Source organism: Blennius ocellaris (assembly GCF_963422515.1).
Source record: "Blennius ocellaris genome assembly, contig: SCAFFOLD_65, whole genome shotgun sequence".
NCBI classification, from domain to species: Eukaryota; Metazoa; Chordata; class Actinopteri; order Blenniiformes; family Blenniidae; genus Blennius; species Blennius ocellaris.
The window spans coordinates 42905-62764 of NW_027662213.1; the positions used below are offsets into that span (position 1 = coordinate 42905).

The following is a 19860-nucleotide window of genomic DNA, read 5'->3' on the forward strand; positions in this document are numbered from 1 at the left end:
TTCCCCCGCAGTTTGTTTTTCCCTCTTCTTCTTCTTTTTCTTCTTCGTTGGTTATGAGGCACTTCCAGAATCCGAAGTAACCAATCAGAGTTCAACACCCGCCCCGAATTTCTGTGATTGGTGGACAACCGTGTCTGTCACATTTGGGCTTTGCACATTTTGAGCGAGCGCACAGCAGAACTTGAGCGGAGGTGGAGAGATTTGAGCGAGCGAGAGAGAGAGAGAGAGGTTGAGCGCGAGAGAGAGAGAGGTTGAGCGATAGAGAGAGAGAGGTTGAGAGAGAGAGAGAGAGAGGTTGAGAGAGAGAGAGAGAGAGAGAGGTTGAGCGATAGAGAGAGAGAGGTTGAGCGAGAGAGAGAGAGAGAGGTTGAGTGCAGAGGAAGAATCTGAGCGCAGAAATTATTTTTGAGCGCAATCTCAAGTTTGTCTTTGCGCAATTTAAATATTTCCTCAAAATGTTATTAGTGCTTGCACAATTAATTTTTTTGCGCTCAAATTTTCCCATCGCTCGCTCAGAATTTGGGCACAAATATAACCCCATACCGCCGCCCCGCTGCTCAACAAACTGAATAGCTTCCGTTACTGCAGGCTGCTTCTGTCAAACCCAATACACAACTGCTGGCTGGGGGACACGCTCAACGTCACCACACTCTCTATGACTCCCTCCCTCTCTCTATGACTCTCTCTCCATGACTCTCTCCCCCTCTCTATGACTCTCTCTCCATGACTCTCTCCCTCTCTCTAAGACTCTCTCCATGACTCTCTATGAAGCTTAAATGATCACAACAAAAGTAGGTTAAGAGCTGGAATGGATGGACCATAGATCTCAATTCAGTGTGTGCGTGTGTGTGTGTGCGTGCGTGCGTGCGTGCGTGCGTGCGTGCGTGCGTGCGTGCGTGCGTGCGTGCGTGCGTGTGTGTGTGTATCACATTACACACAGGTCACACTGACAGTCAAACTGTTTCCTAGAGGAAGTTAATTTAATGGGAGCAGCAATTCCTCCTTCCTTTCTCTTGTAAAACACAAACTGCTCTACAGACCAACAGACGCTGCGCTCTCCCTGCAGACACGCTCTCCCTGCAGACACGCTCTCCCTGCAGACACGCTCTCCCTGCAGACACGCTCTCCCTGCAGACACGCTCTCCCTGCAGACACGCTCTCCCTGCAGACACGCTCTCCCTGCAGACATGACTCCATGGCCTCGTCAGACTCAAGGCATTAAAATAATGAAGGTGGTGTGTTCTGACAGACACTGTGCTGGCCGTGTCTTGCTCATCATCAACTGAATTTCTAAAGTGTGAAGATGTTCAGGCCGTCTGTGACCCAACAGACATCGCTGCATTTTGACTCCAGGAACCTTTTCATCATTTACTACAGCCGGGGGCGTCCAACATGAGGCCCGTGGGCCAAAACCGGCCAAAACACCAAGAAAACTAAACATTTCCAACACAAACGCAATCTCTTAAAACTAATTTTTTGGCGTAGCAGACCCAACACCACCCTGAGGGGCCGTCCACACGAGAACGCTGGTTCACGTACACCAGCTGATTTTGGCCGATCGTCCACACCAGGCAGCGTTTCAGAAGCACAAAAATGTTCTTCTGTGGAAAAAAGATGAGGTAATCTCCCCCCTCACCCCCCCCCTCCCCGGTCCGTGATGTCATCAAATAACCACAACAATCAGGGACTAGAAGCTCCGGTGGAGCTGCAGAAGCTACTGGTGCTAGCAGCAGGGCCATAGACCTATAGAAGTAGAATTATATACAGGTTTATGAGCAGCAATCTACTTCTAAATGTGTATGTGCTCTGTCTTCTTCTGTGTTTTCCGTGTGTTCGGTGAGTCACAGCGCCCCTAAAGGCCTGGCATGTGTACCACCATGAAAGATAGCCAACTTGCATTAGCCTCATAACCATGAGTTTGTGTTAACAAGGTAAAGCAACAGCCACAGCAGAAGTTTTCTGGACATTTCACTGGATTATGCAGCGGAAGGTTTCATTAAAATTGGCTTCATGTTGAGTTTACAGTCGTGGACTGGATGGTTTGTTTAAAATCTAGACATCTTCAGAAGTCGAACCTCCTTTAGGAACGCGGCCTCGTCGTCACTCATACGATGTTGTTGTGACTTTGGCTCCATCTTAAAGTCCCAGTGAAATGTAAAATACTACTTTGCAAAAAACGATAGTTGTGGTTCTACTTGTAAGGTTCCTCCGACTCTGCCCCACCACTGTTGTCGCATAACAAAGTTATTTGAATTTTGAATCTCCAGCCGAGGAAGTCGGGGGAATCCTTCTTCTTCGTGGGCGTGACGTCAAGAGTTGTGCAGATCTCCATCTGTTGTGTTTATATCGGCTTGTTTCCTCTTAAATATCAACGTTTTTACAGTGTTTTGAAGTTATAGTCGGCGTTTTATGAGCCTTGATGAAAGATTGAGCCTGGAAGAGACCAGAGGGAGGAGAAAAGGAGCATGGGTGGCTAGTGGCTAGCGGGAGCCGCTAGCTCGGGTGGCTAGTAGACGATCAAGTAATACCTGGACTCGTCTTCAGTGATTCCACAGTCAAGCTCTTGGACGTGTTGGATCCAGGAAGCCGGTCGTTCTGCCAAAAGTCAGGACTCAAAGCCTCAAAGGTGAAAAGTGGCGGCTGCTGAGGCGAGGAGACGAGGACGAATGGAGGACGAAGCGTCTTCTGCTTCCTCAAACATGTTCCAGACGGGGTCACCGATGGCAGAACCACCTTCTGTGTCTTCTTCATCAATCACTGGGTTTGAAATGACCATGATGATGAAATATGGTTCAATTCAGCCTCTTCGTGGTCAAAACTCTGATCCTCCATAATGTAAACACAACTTGGGCGTGTGCACAACTCGTGATGTCACTCTGTTATTGTCAGAAGCTCCGCCCAGCAGAGGAAATAGCGCCGTTTATCGGCTATTTTCTCGCAGATTGCCGTGTTTTAACATTTTACCCTTCAGCCAGTTAACATAAAAAATGTCCCTAGAAGAGACACCAGAGTGTTTTGGAGGTGGAACCTTCATTTCACTGGGACTTTAACGGCCCCATCTGGACTGAAGAAGTAGTGATTCTCCCTCCGTCATCAGCCTGAAGGCAGAATATTGTCCGTGACGTTAGGCCGCAGTGGAAACGCAGGCAACACCGAGCAAAGGAAGTGTTTTAGTTCCTTGAACTAACGGTTGGTGGTATTTCTGGTCTTTCGATCAGTGGTTCCCAAATTGTAGATTGTTGTAATTGGTCAAAACATTACAGTATGAAAAAGGTTAGCGATTCTAGTTTCCCCATCAGGAGAAAATACCAACAACTAGAACCTCCAGTGCACCTCTGACAGTAACATCAGGAAGTTGGATCATCCATCAATCAAGAAATCCTTGCAATGCCTAAAGACTTGAGTTAAGTGTTTGTTGACACTCCAGCTGACTCCACTGTGGATACGAACCAGTAGGAGTGTATCCGTTAAACTTTCTTCACCTCTGGGGGGTCCGTTGACCCGACACCGGTGCTCTGATCCACTGTAGCCACAACGTTTTGATCCCGGCTCCAAAGTGGAAAGACTCTTTCAGTCACTGAAGGAGGCGGAGCCTGTTCCCCAGCATCTCTCCTCCTCCCTCTCCTTCCTTCTGCTCGTACACTTGTAAACAAACATGGCCGACCCGTAGTGGTATTAGTCGCGGTTTGTATTCTCATTTTATCCACTAGAATGTCGGCTTCTCTACATTTCCTTCATGTTTATAGCGTAGTGTTCTCTGCACAAAAGTCTGTGGTTTCATAACAAAATAAAGCAGCAGCGCCCTCCTGTGGCCCGGCAGACCAACTCCATCATTGTCCCCATGTCCACTGTTGCAGTGTAAACACTTTTTTTTTTTTTTTATGGATTACGTGTTGTTACGTGAAACGTTGTCGTGGAAACGGGGCCTTAGTTAATGTCCAGCAGCGCAGTGGTGACGCTCTGTGTGAAGATTCAGAGTGGAGCTGTGAGAACAAACCGGTTGCATTCAAGGGCCGGCAAACACAAAGCAGCACCACTTGCATTATTCAAAAAGCAGCGAGTGCCTCGCCGTCACAGTGCTTCTGACCCACGGCAGGACTTGTGTCGACATCGTCTACAGCCGGACGCTCGCCGTCTCTCAGCACTCTCCAGTTTCACTCAATGCTCGACGACACCCACTGCCTTTGTTCTCGCCCGGGAGGAGAAAGAAGTTCACCGGCAGTCGTTCCACCTTTAGCTCAGGCCTGCCTTCGCTTGACTGCCTCTCCTCATCTCTGCTGCGATCGCATGACGAACTTGAGTCAACAACAACTGCGGCGTCACGGCAGAGAGCAGGCCCCGCCCCTTCAGCTGGGAAAACGAAACCAGAGGAACAATCGGGCAGGGCGTGGAGGAAAAAACCCCCCGAGTGACAACACCAGAGGCCGCGGCATTCATCCGCACTGTTTGGCTTTGTGTCTTTCCTGAAATGGATCTGGATCTGTGACGCCGACACACAGAGGCCCCTACTGTCGTCCCTCATGTCTGAGAACAGACGCTTCCTATCAGGATTTCAGGCAGCGAGTCGCTGCTCTTACGCAAAACCAGCTTAAATTAGACCGCTGGAGTGAGAGCAGCAGCACCGGGACAACCGTGTGTGTGTTTCGTGTTGGTAATTACTGACTGGCTGCAGGGGAAAGACTTGAAGTCTTTACACTTCAGAAGCCACATGGTGGGAACCTTGCTTGTGGTGGGAAAGATTCAAGTGTTTCTGACACAGAAGACAAACTCTGATCAGCTAGAACCGGACCCAGCTTACTCGAAAAACACCAATATCAATTCAACAAATAATTATAGACCAAGACCAGTATCAGAATGAATTATTCATTTCATGGCATCTTGAAAGTGAACAGTTTGACAAGAAGCTCCCTCATCAACAGAAGAAGCACTTGGAAATGACCAGACGCATAAATCCCGTCTAAAACGCTAATCTGCCGGCCCTCCCCGGCCCTCCCCTCCCCTCCCCTCCTGATCTGCCAAATAGCTGTCTGTGGTTGAAAACCTCCCCAAGGACTGGTCTAGAATCGCTGGGCGTACGAGACCCAGAGGCTTATCGTGTGAAGGGCAGAGTTGTGAGGGTAGTGAGGCGGAGCAGGGCAGGTAGGCTTTACCTGGAGCACTCTGGGAAAGCGCTTACAACTTCTGACTCGCCCGGACAAAGTTGGACTTGCCCGAGGTTTAATGGAAATGTATAAGCTTGGGTGACGTATGAATTCGACCAACATAACAACACTTTGTCGTTTCTTTAATAATCAAGATATCTCGAAACTTTCCGGGAAGGTGCATCTCTTTATACTCTTCAATCTGAACGGATAATAATCTATATTTGAAGTTTGTTCTTCACAGTAAAAAGCCCAGAGATTAATTAGCTGCCACAGTGTTTATTTTAGGCCAACCGGCCTCACGAGACATACAATAATATGCATCGTAAACACAGCTTTTTGCTGTATTCATTATACATAGTATATTATATATAGAATATATTATATAATGTGATAGTAGTAAGATTGGAGCTGTCACACCCTACTACCATACTACTACATACTGCCACACCTTATTTACTGTAAAAGTCACTTTTCATCCATAGGCATTTTTTTTTAGTAATATGGTAAATGTGTGTCATGTGTTTTCATTATATTATAAATCCTGTCCCTCCTCCCATTCCTCTTCACTCAACAACTTTTTTTCTGAACCATAAAAAGTTAAGAAACTTCAGGATTAGAAAGTCAAACTAATCCAAAATACGACTTGTCAGCTGAAGTTCTTTTTACGTGTTGAATTCGACTGAGTTTTTAAAATCGGTTCCGGCGACTATCTGAATGTTGACGGAACTGAAAAATTCAAAAATGGCAGACGAGGAGGATGTTTCCCCGACGACGTCGTTCAAGGCCATCCCGAGGAATCCAACCAAAACGCATGTTTTCCAGGTAAGACGCAGCGTCACTGACCAGAATGAGGAACACGAATCGGGAAGAAAATGGCGGCCGCGATCCGCATCAAGCATTTTCCCACGCCATCGTCGGCGTTGACACGAAAATCCCGTGGGTTGTATCGGGGATCGTTGACGAGGACTCCGTGCAGTAACGGACCCGATACTGGAAAGCCTTAAATCTGCCAAAATATGAACGTGTTCCTGGACAAAGCAGTTAAATGTCCAGTCATGTTTTAGTCGGTCGCGAACCAGACGCATTAACTTATGAGTCATTGTATCGACAGTACTCGCGTGACGTAAAAGAAGAATTCCTGTCAAGTCAAGCAATATTGTTCAGTATTAACTGACATGATACAACAGGTTTTTTTAAATAATGCACGTGTTAGTTAACGTCTTGAGTTTGTAAACTGACCAACAAAAAGCTGTAATGTGAAGCACTGACATTTAAAAAGCACCAAAGTTTGCCCGGTGCTTGAAACATGCCCCACTTTAAATATTGCTCTCAATATATTTAAATCAAGTAGAATTTACATTCGTCTTGGCCTCAAAAAATGACATTAAATTGGAAAATGGCGTTAAATTGAATGGAGCTGAAGCTGTATCATGAGTCAAGCTTCAGGGTGTCTATAAGAAAATAAAACGCATGTTTATACAGCAACCTGACGGCTGTCTCACATTTTTCTGTTTCCCTGATTTTGGTATTAAATAAATAAAACAAAACAAATACTTTATTAAGGAAAGCATTAAAAAGGAAATAATATCATGGATAGGGGTTGTGTTGACTAAATATCTTGTGTCACTCACTGATTTTCTATCTATGTGGAGTTTGCAGCGACTCGCCGGCCCGTCAGTTCTGTTGTACGGAGACTGACAGTGTTAAATGCAGCAGTATTACAGATTACACAGTATTTGCAAGTGGTTTTGCTCGTCACTTGTGAACGCAGCGACGCACAAGTTGAAAGTAGGCCGCCGCTCAGATGCGATTCCACCGTCGTGACAGACACACATCAGAGAAGCAGGTGAAAATCAGGTACATGTCCAACGCGGGACGGAGGCCAAAACGCTCACCATGGGGACGATCTGTCCTCCTGCGTCTCCACAGTGACGTCAACTGATGTCGTGTTATTTGGGAGATACGGAGCAAAGGTCGCCTAAAGGTGACCAACATCTGCTTGACCACAGGAAGGAACAAGTCTGCAACAAGGTGGCGGCCATCAACCCACAATAATCACCAACATCTGGAACGCAGGACTTTCAGTTTAAGACTCCAAAAGAATAAATAATAATAAATGTTAGGAGGCTCCTAAAGGAGTTCAGGAAAGGTGCTAGGAGGCTAACGCAGTTCTGAACAACTAGGTAACTCCTGGTTAAAGTTAATCCAGTTCTGAACAACAAAATAACACCTGGTTAAAGTTAATCCAGCTCTGAACAACAAAATAACACCTGGTTAAAGTTAATCCAGCTCTGAACAACAAAATAACTCCTGGTTAAAGTTAACCCAGTTCTGAACAACAAAATAACACCTGGTTAAAGTTAATCCAGCTCTGAACAACAAAACAACACCTGGTTAAAGTTAATCCAGCTCTGAACAACAAAATAACACCTGGTTAAAGTTAACCCAGTTCTGAACAACAAGGTAACACCTGGTTAAAGTTAATCCAGTTCTGAACAACAAGATAACACCTGGTTAAAGTGAATCCAGTTCTGAACAACAAAATAACACCTGGTTAAAGTTAACCCAGTTCTGATCAACAAGGTAACACCTGGTTAAAGTTAATCCAGTTCTGAACAACAAAATAACACCTGGTTAAAGTTAATCCAGTTCTGAACAACAAGGTAACACCTGGTTAAAGTTAATCCAGTTCTGAACAACAAGGTAACACCTGGTTAAAGTTAACCCAGTTCTGATCAACAAGATAACACCTGGTTAAAGTTAATCCAGTTCTGAACAACAAGGTAACACCTGGTTAAAGTTAATCCAGTTCTGAACAACAAGATAACACCTGGTTAAAGTTCAAGTTAACCCAGTTCTGAACAACAAGGTAACACCTGGTTAAAGTTAATCCAGTTCTGAACAACAAGACAACACCTGGTTAAAGTTAATCCAGTTCTGAACAACAAGATAACACCTGGTTAAAGTTAATCCAGTTCTGAACAACTAGGTAACTCCTGGTTAAAGTCAATCCAGTTCTGAACAACAAGATAACTCCTGGTTAAAGTTAATCCAGTTCTGAACAACAAGATAACACCTGGTTAAAGTTAAAGTTAACCCAGTTCTGAACAACAAGGTAACACCTGGTTAAAGTTAATCCAGTTCTGAACAACAAGGTAACACCTGGTTAAAGTTAATCCAGTTCTGAACAACAAGGTAACACTTGGTTAAAGTTAATCCAGTTCTGAACAACAAGATAACACCTGGTTAAAGTTAAAGTTAACCCAGTTCTGAACAACAAGATAACACTTGGTTAAAGTTAATCCAGCTCTGAAGAACAAGATAACTCCTGGTTAAAGTTAACCCAGTTCTGAACAACAAGATAACTCCTGGTTAAAGTTAATCCAGCTCTGAACAACAAGATAACACCTGGTTAAAGTTAATCCAGTTCTGAACAACAAGGTAACACTTGGTTAAAGTTAATCCAGTTCTGAACAACAAGATAACACCTGGTTAAAGTTAAAGTTAACCCAGTTCTGAACAACAAGATAACACCTGGTTAAAGTTAAAGTTAACCCAGTTCTGAACAACAAGATAACACCTGGTTAAAGTTAAAGTTAACCCAGTTCTGAACAACAAGATAACACCTGGTTAAAGTTAAAGTTAACCCAGTTCTGAACAACAACATAACACCTGGTTAAAGTTAAAGTTAACCCAGTTCTGAACAACAAGATAACACCTGGTTAAAGTTAATCCAGTTCTGAACAACAAGACAACTCCTGGTTAAAGTTAAAGTTAATCCAGTTCTGAACAACAAGATAACACCTGGTTAAAGTTAATCCAGTTCTGAACAACAAGATAACACCTGGTTAAAGTTAATCCAGTTCTGAACAACAAGGTAACACCTGGTTAAAGTTAATCCAGTTCTGAACAACAAGGTAACACTTGGTTAAAGTTAATCCAGTTCTGAACAACAAGGTAACACCTGGTTAAAGTTAATCCAGCTCTGAACAACAAGGTAACACTTGGTTAAAGTTAATCCAGTTCTGAACAACAAGATAGCACCTGGTTAGAGTTAACCCAGTTCTGAACAACAAGGTAACACCTGGTTAAAGTTAATCCAGTTCTGAACAACAAGGTAACACTTGGTTAAAGTTAATCCAGTTCTGAACAACAAGATAACACCTGGTTAAAGTTAATCCAGTTCTGAACAACAAGATAACACCTGGTTAAAGTTAAAGTTAACCCAGTTCTGAACAACAAGGTAACACCTGGTTAAAGTTAATCCAGTTCTGAACAACAAGACAACACCTGGTTAAAGTTAATCCAGTTCTGAACAACAAGACAACACCTGGTTAAAGTTAATCCAGTTCTGAACAACAAGATAACACCTGGTTAAAGTTAATCCAGTTCTGAACAACTAGGTAACTCCTGGTTAAAGTCAATCCAGTTCTGAACAACAAGATAACTCCTGGTTAAAGTTAATCCAGTTCTGAACAACAAGATAACACCTGGTTAAAGTTAAAGTTAACCCAGTTCTGAACAACAAGGTAACACCTGGTTAAAGTTAATCCAGTTCTGAACAACAAGGTAACACCTGGTTAAAGTTAATCCAGTTCTGAACAACAAGGTAACACTTGGTTAAAGTTAATCCAGTTCTGAACAACAAGATAACACCTGGTTAAAGTTCAAGTTAACCCAGTTCTGAACAACAAGGTAACACCTGGTTAAAGTTAATCCAGTTCTGAACAACAAGACAACACCTGGTTAAAGTTAATCCAGTTCTGAACAACAAGATAACACCTGGTTAAAGTTAATCCAGTTCTGAACAACTAGGTAACTCCTGGTTAAAGTCAATCCAGTTCTGAACAACAAGATAACTCCTGGTTAAAGTTAATCCAGTTCTGAACAACAAGATAACACCTGGTTAAAGTTAAAGTTAACCCAGTTCTGAACAACAAGGTAACACCTGGTTAAAGTTAATCCAGTTCTGAACAACAAGGTAACACCTGGTTAAAGTTAATCCAGTTCTGAACAACAAGGTAACACTTGGTTAAAGTTAATCCAGTTCTGAACAACAAGATAACACCTGGTTAAAGTTAAAGTTAACCCAGTTCTGAACAACAAGGTAACACCTGGTTAAAGTTAATGCAGTTCTGAACAACAAGACAACACCTGGTTAAAGTTAATCCAGTTCTGAACAACAAGATAACACCTGGTTAAAGTTAATCCAGTTCTGAACAACTAGGTAACTCCTGGTTAAAGTCAATCCAGTTCTGAACAACAAGGTAACACCTGGTTAAAGTTAATCCAGTTCTGAACAACAAGGTAACACCTGGTTAAAGTTAATCCAGTTCTGAACAACAAGGTAACACTTGGTTAAAGTTAATCCAGTTCTGAACAACAAGATAACACCTGGTTAAAGTTAATCCAGTTCTGAACAAGGTAACACTTGGTTAAAGTTAACCCAGTTCTGAACAACAAGGTAACACCTGGTTAAAGTTAATCCAGTTCTGAACAACAAGATAACACCTGGTTAAAGTTAAAGTTAACCCAGTTCTGAACAACAAGGTAACACCTGGTTAAAGTTAATCCAGTTCTGAACAACAAGACAACACCTGGTTAAAGTTAATCCAGCTCTGAAGAACAAGATAACTCCTGGTTAAAGTTAACCCAGTTCTGAACAACAAGATAACTCCTGGTTAAAGTTAATCCAGCTCTGAACAACAAGATAACACCTGGTTAAAGTAAATCCAGCTCTGAACAACAAGATAACACCTGGTTAAAGTTAATCCAGTTCTGAACAACAAGGTAACACTTGGTTAAAGTTAATCCAGTTCTGAACAACAAGATAACACCTGGTTAAAGTTAAAGTTAACCCAGTTCTGAACAACAAGATAACACCTGGTTAAAGTTAAAGTTAACCCAGTTCTGAACAACAAGATAACACCTGGTTAAAGTTAAAGTTAACCCAGTTCTGAACAACAAGATAACACCTGGTTAAAGTTAAAGTTAACCCAGTTCTGAACAACAACATAACACCTGGTTAAAGTTAAAGTTAACCCAGTTCTGAACAACAAGATAACACCTGGTTAAAGTTAATCCAGTTCTGAACAACAAGACAACTCCTGGTTAAAGTTAATCCAGTTCTGAACAACAAGATAACTCCTGGTTAAAGTTAAAGTTAATCCAGTTCTGAACAACAAGATAACACCTGGTTAAAGTTAATCCAGTTCTGAACAACAAGATAACACCTGGTTAAAGTTAATCCAGTTCTGAACAACAAGGTAACACCTGGTTAAAGTTAATCCAGTTCTGAACAACAAGGTAACACTTGGTTAAAGTTAATCCAGTTCTGAACAACAAGGTAACACCTGGTTAAAGTTAATCCAGCTCTGAACAACAAGGTAACACTTGGTTAAAGTTAATCCAGTTCTGAACAACAAGATAGCACCTGGTTAAAGTTAACCCAGTTCTGAACAACAAGGTAACACCTGGTTAAAGTTAATCCAGTTCTGAACAACAAGGTAACACTTGGTTAAAGTTAATCCAGTTCTGAACAACAAGATAACACCTGGTTAAAGTTAATCCAGTTCTGAACAACAAGATAACACCTGGTTAAAGTTAAAGTTAACCCAGTTCTGAACAACAAGGTAACACCTGGTTAAAGTTAATCCAGTTCTGAACAACAAGACAACACCTGGTTAAAGTTAATCCAGTTCTGAACAACAAGATAACACCTGGTTAAAGTTAATCCAGTTCTGAACAACTAGGTAACTCCTGGTTAAAGTCAATCCAGTTCTGAACAACAAGATAACTCCTGGTTAAAGTTAATCCAGTTCTGAACAACAAGATAACACCTGGTTAAAGTTAAAGTTAACCCAGTTCTGAACAACAAGGTAACACCTGGTTAAAGTTAATCCAGTTCTGAACAACAAGGTAACACCTGGTTAAAGTTAATCCAGTTCTGAACAACAAGGTAACACTTGGTTAAAGTTAATCCAGTTCTGAACAACAAGATAACACCTGGTTAAAGTTCAAGTTAACCCAGTTCTGAACAACAAGGTAACACCTGGTTAAAGTTAATCCAGTTCTGAACAACAAGACAACACCTGGTTAAAGTTAATCCAGTTCTGAACAACAAGATAACACCTGGTTAAAGTTAATCCAGTTCTGAACAACTAGGTAACTCCTGGTTAAAGTCAATCCAGTTCTGAACAACAAGATAACTCCTGGTTAAAGTTAATCCAGTTCTGAACAACAAGATAACACCTGGTTAAAGTTAAAGTTAACCCAGTTCTGAACAACAAGGTAACACCTGGTTAAAGTTAATCCAGTTCTGAACAACAAGGTAACACCTGGTTAAAGTTAATCCAGTTCTGAACAACAAGGTAACACTTGGTTAAAGTTAATCCAGTTCTGAACAACAAGATAACACCTGGTTAAAGTTAAAGTTAACCCAGTTCTGAACAACAAGGTAACACCTGGTTAAAGTTAATGCAGTTCTGAACAACAAGACAACACCTGGTTAAAGTTAATCCAGTTCTGAACAACAAGATAACACCTGGTTAAAGTTAATCCAGTTCTGAACAACTAGGTAACTCCTGGTTAAAGTCAATCCAGTTCTGAACAACAAGGTAACACCTGGTTAAAGTTAATCCAGTTCTGAACAACAAGGTAACACCTGGTTAAAGTTAATCCAGTTCTGAACAACAAGATAACACCTGGTTAAAGTTAAAGTTAACCCAGTTCTGAACAACAAGGTAACACCTGGTTAAAGTTAATCCAGTTCTGAACAACAAGACAACACCTGGTTAAAGTTAATCCAGTTCTGAACAGCAAGGTAACTCCTGGTTAAAGTTAACCCAGTTCTGAACAACAACATAACACCTGGTTAAAGTTAAAGTTAACCCAGTTCTGAACAACAAGGTAACACCTGGTTAAAGTTAATCCAGTTCTGAACAACAAGACAACTCCTGGTTAAAGTTAATCCAGTTCTGAACAACAAGGTAACTCCTGGTTAAAGTTAAAGTTAATCCAGTTCTGAACAACAAGATAACACCTGGTTAAAGTTAATCCAGTTCTGAACAACAAGGTAACACTTGGTTAAAGTTAATCCAGTTCTGAACAACAAGAAAACACCTGGTTAAATTTAATCCAGTTCTGAACAACAAGATAACACCTGGTTAAAGTTAAAGTTAACCCAGTTCTGAACAACAAGGTAACACCTGGTTAAAGTTAATCCAGTTCTGAACAACAAGACAACTCCTGGTTAAAGTTAATCCAGTTCTGAACAACAAGGTAACTCCTGGTTAAAGTTAACCCAGTTCTGAATAACAACATAACACCTGGTTAAAGTTAATCCAGTTCTGAACAACAAGACAACTCCTGGTTAAAGTTAACCCAGTTCTGAACAACAAGACAACTCCTGGTTAAAGTTAATCCAGTTCTGAACAACAAGACAACTCCTGGTTAAAGTTAATCCAGTTCTGAACAACAAGACAACTCCTGGTTAAAGTTAACCCAGTTCTGAACAACAAGACAACTCCTGGTTAAAGTTAATCCAGTTCTGAACAACAAGACAACTCCTGGTTAAAGTTAATCCAGTTCTGAACAACAAGACAACTCCTGGTTAAAGTTAACCCAGTTCTGAACAACAAGACAACTCCTGGTTGAAGTTAATCCAGTTCTGAACAACAAGATAACACCTGGTTAAAGTTAATCCAGTTCTGAACAACAAGACAACTCCTGGTTAAAGTTAATCCAGTTCTGAACAACAAGACAACTCCTGGTTAAAGTTAACCCAGTTCTGAACAACAACATAACACCTGGTTAAAGTTAAAGTTAACCCAGTTCTGAACAACAAGGTAACACCTGGTTAAAGTTAATCCAGTTCTGAACAACAAGACAACTCCTGGTTAAAGTTAATCCAGTTCTGAACAACAAGGTAACTCCTGGTTAAAGTTAACCCAGTTCTGAATAACAACATAACACCTGGTTAAAGTTAAAGTTAACCCAGTTCTGAACAACTAGGTAACTCCTGCTTAAAGTTAACCCAGTTCTGAACAACTAGGTAACTCCTGGTTAAAGTTAACCCAGTTCTGAACAACTAGGTAACTCCTGGTTAAAGTTAACCCAGTTCTGAACAACTAGGTAACTCCTGGTTAAAGTTAACCCAGTTCTGAACAACAAGGTAACACCTGGTTAAAGTTAAAGTTAACCCAGTTCTGAACAACTAGGTAACTCCTGGTTAAAGTTAACCCAGTTCTGAACAACTAGGTAACTCCTGGTTAAAGTTAACCCAGTTCTGAACAACTAGGTAACTCCTGGTTAAAGTTAACCCAGTTCTGAACAACAAGGTAACACCTGGTTAAAGTTAAAGTTAACCCAGTTCTGAACAACTAGGTAACTCCTGGTTAAAGTTAACCCAGTTCTGAACAACTAGGTAACTCCTGGTTAAAGTTAACCCAGTTCTGAACAACTAGGTAACTCCTGGTTAAAGTTAACCCAGTTCTGAACAACAAGGTAACACCTGGTTAAAGTTAAAGTTAACCCAGTTCTGAACAACTAGGTAACACCTGCTTAAAGTTAATCCAGCTCTGAACAACTAGGTAACACCTGCTTAAAGTTAATCCAGCTCTGAACAACAAGGTAACACCTGGTTGAAGTTAACAGTCCACTAAATGTATTTCACGGCTGGTTAAAGGATAACCGAGTTCTGAACCACTGGGCCCTGCTGGTCATGATTGCTGGTGTAGAAAACCAACATTCTTATCTTCTGGTCTCGTCCAGCGTCTCAGTCAGTCAGACAGCTTTGCTGATCCTTGACAGTTTGGCGGTTCAGTTTGTTGGTGATCTTCCAGTCTTATATCCTTCATGTGTAATTAACCTGTCTGGCCTGTGCAAGATTATAAATCTGCTTGCTTTTAGATATGAGCTTTCCTGATTTATTTAATTAGCTTATTAATTACTCTTATTTATCCTCTCTTATCCCTTTTGTGTATCGCTCTTTGCCCACCTAATTGCAACTCAGGGATAAATAAAGTTTTATTCTGATTAACGGAGGTTCAGTGTGTTGGTGATCTTCCAGTCTTCACGTTGGAGGTTCACTTCATTGTTCTGTTTTGTTCAAATGTCTTTGGGAAAGACGGCAGAACCAGAACGAACCCAAACTGCTGCTCATGAAAACGTGAGGCTCAATTAATTTGTACTGATGCTAACGTGGTAAACGGCTCATGTTAATGTCGACATTTGATTCATTGACTGTTTATTAGGCGCTGCTGGAAATCATTTCCCTGTGTAAAGGAGGTCAACTTGCATTTGCCCTCAATATAAAAAGAGGTTTGGAAAGCGTTCACACGGTCTCTGGGAGAGACTCGACCTTCAAACAGGCACATTGTAATGAAACGTGGAGACACTGGCTGTGCTGCAGAGAGAAGATCAAATACACGAGCCACAGGTACAACAAGGTTTCATTCCATAACTATGTTGCAGGAAATCAAAAATTAACGACTTAGTAACGGAGCAATAAAAGCAGCGACTGTAAATCATTAGTTTCAATCTAGAAGCAACGTGTCTGAGGAGGAGAGCTGATCAGAGCATTTATTCTCTTTGGGGGCTTTTCTACATCATTTTCTCAGTCCTGGTTGGGTGAATTTCATCTGCGTGTATAAACCAGGTCACAACTGAGACGCGTAGGAAACGATTCACTCCGGAGGTCTGCTGAAATCCAATGTTATTTCTCTGTTCAACCATCCCTGATGAAGTTTGGAAAGGGATTTCGCAATCAAATATCTCTGCCAGATATTAGCAGCCTTACTTCTTAGGTACTAAATTGGCTTTCTAATATGCATTTGTGTCCTAATTAGACCATTTGTGATTTGTACATTTGGTATAAATATGCGTATCTGAAAGAGTATCAAAGCCAGACCACTGCTTAAATCAGATTTCTGTCGTGAACCGACTCAATTAAAGACACGGAGTAGATTAGTTCTTGAGAATGGCAGTAGTCTGCACTGAGTGTGGTTCTGATTGTTTCCATCTTGTGTGGCTTAAAAGGTGGGAAAGTAATTCCTGGTTCCACAACATTTCAAATGAAAACGCTTGTAGCTTCAGAAACGTTTTTAAAGCAATGTCCATTTCCACAGAAGTGGCAGAAACAATGAAAACAATGCAGTAAGCATGCCGAGCCATGAGTTGGCGCTGTTGTTTGTTTATGAACAACACCCCCCCCCCCCCCCCCCCTGTTTCCATGGAGACGGGGTGGGAGTGTTCTCCAGTGCAGGACGGAGTGCTACCGCAAGTCCTTCATCCCCACTGCTGTGAGACTGGACAACAACTGTAAAGGAACATGCAACAGTATGTGCAATAACCCCGGAATCTACACCACTTTATCTGTGCCACTTTATCTACGTCACTTTATCTACGTCACTAATTGACCTCTTGTTAGGACTGACCCTGCACTGCCAACACTGGTATATTTTTTACTATAGTAGGTTTACTGTACTTTATTCTACACTTTGACGCCCCCCCATCATAGTATATTTTCCTTGTATTTCATCTCACTGTATATTTTGCTCCCCTTAGAACTTATTATACTTTATTATAGTTGTGATTTTTATCTTATTTTTTAGTCCTATTTTTTTAATCTACTTATTATTACTCTTACTGTAAATATGTTTGGTCCTTAGGGTTCTTGATAGTCATTGTCTATCAGGTACTTCTATTCTTACCTAACTGTTTGCACATTTCTTGTCTTTCCTACTCAAGAGTCCTTAAGAGCAGAATGGAACAAGTACAATTCTCCATTGTGAGATCTTGTCTTATCCTCCCGATGGATTGTTTAAAAGAATTATTTCCATTATTTCCAAAAAGTTGCATTTTCACTACTGTTGTCGTGTAAACGGACACAAAACAAAACAGGTGAAAACACTTGTGTCCTCGGGGCCTTGTCTGTGTTTCTAGAAGCGCCCATGTGACCAGGCTATTCCTTTTAATTCCTCCGTCTGTGTCACGTTAAATTGGTGAGAATGTAAATAGTTTCGGTCGAAATACAAACCCCCGAGCTCACCGATCCACTCCAGGTTGGGTAAAGCGACTATGTGGACTATTTGGTTTCTGTGGAGTTGAAGCAGGAAGTCGTTGGAGAGATGCAGAAGTTCTCCAGGACCTGGTCATCGTATCTTATACCGACTTGTGTGGACCGCTGGCTTTGTCAGGGCGGTCACCTTGTGTGTTGTGGAACAATGCAAACATGTACTTAGTGGGATGAGGTGTGTTCTGGTGTAATGTCTCTGGAGCTCCAGATGGAGGCAAAGTCTAGATTTCAATACAGACAACACGATTAACTATCAAATCCTGACCTATAATCAAAAGTACAGTAAATTGGCAGCTTAAAGTACACCGGCAGGTTAAGTTTGTGGGTATTACGGGTTGAGCTGGTAGATTGACGGGAAAATGATCGCAGTGACACGAATTCATCCTCCTGGTCGAACAAAGTATTTGGGGGAAACTGAAAACAAACGGAGGCTTAAATTAGACAGAATTTGAATGGCGTTTGGTCGCTGACAGTATCAAGGCGAGGCCACCGTTTCAATGTCATTTTAGCGGATTATAAGAAAACCTGCTGGTAGATATTAGAAGGTAAAGAAGCTCCAACACGTTTGGATTGTGAGAAGCTCCCTGGAAGTTGAGTTTTTTTTAATGGATAAAAACAGCGTCGCAAAGTGTGAATCTCCGCCTGATAAAAGTCCAGACAGCGAGGCTCCTTCCTCCTCCGCCACACAAGAGAACGACCTCACGGGCTGCTTTGACGACGCCGACGAGTTAAATCGTCCAGAAACGCTGAGCGGGGGACCGTCGGGAGTTTCCGCGTCGCGAAGCACAACAAAGGCTGGAAGGAGCAGGAAGAGCGACGGCAGCGGAGCGACGCGTCCGACCGCCGGGAGGACAACAAACGCGTTCAACGCACCTCGTCCAGCTCGTGCACCATCTCACTCAGCTTCTCGTCGTCCTCCAGGATTTCGTTGAGCTGGCTCATCGTGTACCCGCTGAACTTGTCCGAAAAAGTGGACATTTTCCCCTCGCTTGTTGTCGGCCGCGTTCGTGCTCCGCTGCAGTGCCTCCGGCTTGGACGGTGACAGCTGACCGACTGACGGAGCTCCTCGTCCGCTCACCGGAAGCAGGAGAAGGCAGGCCCAGTGCTGCGTTCACAGGCGGCTCGGAATCCACGCACAACGACTCACCGGGAGGCCATGTGCTGCGTTCACAGGCGGCTCGGAATCCACTAAAATGGTCCAATTCCACACTCACAACCTGCTACCAACTAACTAACTAACTAACTAACTAACTAACTAACGGCTCCTTAGAGCACAGTCCGTAATCTGCCTTTTTTTCCATCCTCACCTCATGTTGTCCTTCTTTCCCCCAAGCTTTCTATGCAATTCCGTTGTCCTTGTTACAATGACAATTCTGATTCTGACTCTGATTCTAACTGACTCGCTGACTGACTGACTTACTAACTCATACTGATTTTGTTTTAAAACTACTGAATATATGAACCCGCACAAGATTCAGTGTCCAATGTCAGAAAGGGAACTGTACTGTGATCCTTCAGCGTTGGTTGATGCTATGGCGCCCCCTTGTGATGGCATATGAATCCACATCTGAATAAATGGTACTTCTCAACTACTAAACTACTAAACACTCACATTACTGCAAAACTACATATAGTTTTCATTGTGCACAGTAATGGGAAGCCACTACTCCATACAGTCTGATTCTTTATGATCAGTGTTTTTCAAATGATTTCATTCCTCCTTTTAACAGGAATACTGTCATTAACCTGCAGCATCCGTCCCTGCAGTTGCCCTGCTGTCACCCTTCATTTGGTGGTTTTGTTGGTGATCAAAGAAGTGCCTCAGGGTGTGTAAACACACCTCCGCTTTCTAGAAACACAAGTGAACGTGATGTGGAGGTGTTTCCAGGAAGGCCTTCCAGCAGGTCACTGCAGAGCGTCAGAGAAACTGACCAGGAGGCTGGAAGGCCTCAGGTCCAACACACCATCCAATAAAGGGTGTTTTATTTAGTTGTGGCAACAATTTAAGATCAATGAGTTTCATTGAAAGTTAGAATTCACCAAATTTTAACTTTTTATTCTCTATCAGGGATGGAAAGAGAGGAGGAGGAACTGCATCCATCACCAAAGATGCATTTTGCACATCCAAAGTGACTTTTAACAGATTCACCTCTTTTGAATATCACGCTTTTATCTATTGCAGTCCCCCCCCATCCTCTCTTTAACTATATACAGACCACCCCATCATTCTAGCAGTTTTATCCCTGAATATTCTGAATTTTTAACAATTATTCACACTAAATTTGAGTGAATTTTAATCACTGGTGATTTTAACAGACACATGGATAGCCAATCAGACTCATTGTCCAGAGAATTTTTAACTCTCTTGCAATGTCTGGATTTTAAACAACACGTCACACAGCCGACTCACAACAGAGGTCACACCCTGGACCTTCTCATTTCTTATGGTCTGACCTTTGGTGTGACCTCTGTTGTTGACCTGGTGTGACCTGGTGTGACCTCTGTTGTTGACCTGGTGTGACCTCTGTTGTTGACCTGGCTGTGTCCGACAGCTTTTGTGTGTTTTTTAATGTCACCAGTTTTACCCAGCAGGAGGCCCCGGTCAGAACAGTGAGGAAACGCTACATAACTTCTGAGGTG

At 42.2% G+C, this 19860-nt stretch overlaps 1 protein-coding gene across 1 annotated transcript in view; it reads right to left on the bottom strand.

The window, feature by feature from the left end:
* Positions 1-18266, bottom strand: part of vps37ba (VPS37B subunit of ESCRT-I a) — a 42435-nt gene extending 24169 nt beyond the window's left edge. The window contains exon 1 of the mRNA XM_080521335.1: positions 18094-18266. Within this exon, the coding sequence (XP_080377461.1) occupies positions 18094-18198 (105 nt within the window). The 5' untranslated portion in view covers positions 18199-18266. The remainder of the gene's footprint in view (positions 1-18093) is intronic.
* Positions 18267-19860: the final 1594 nt, after the last annotated feature.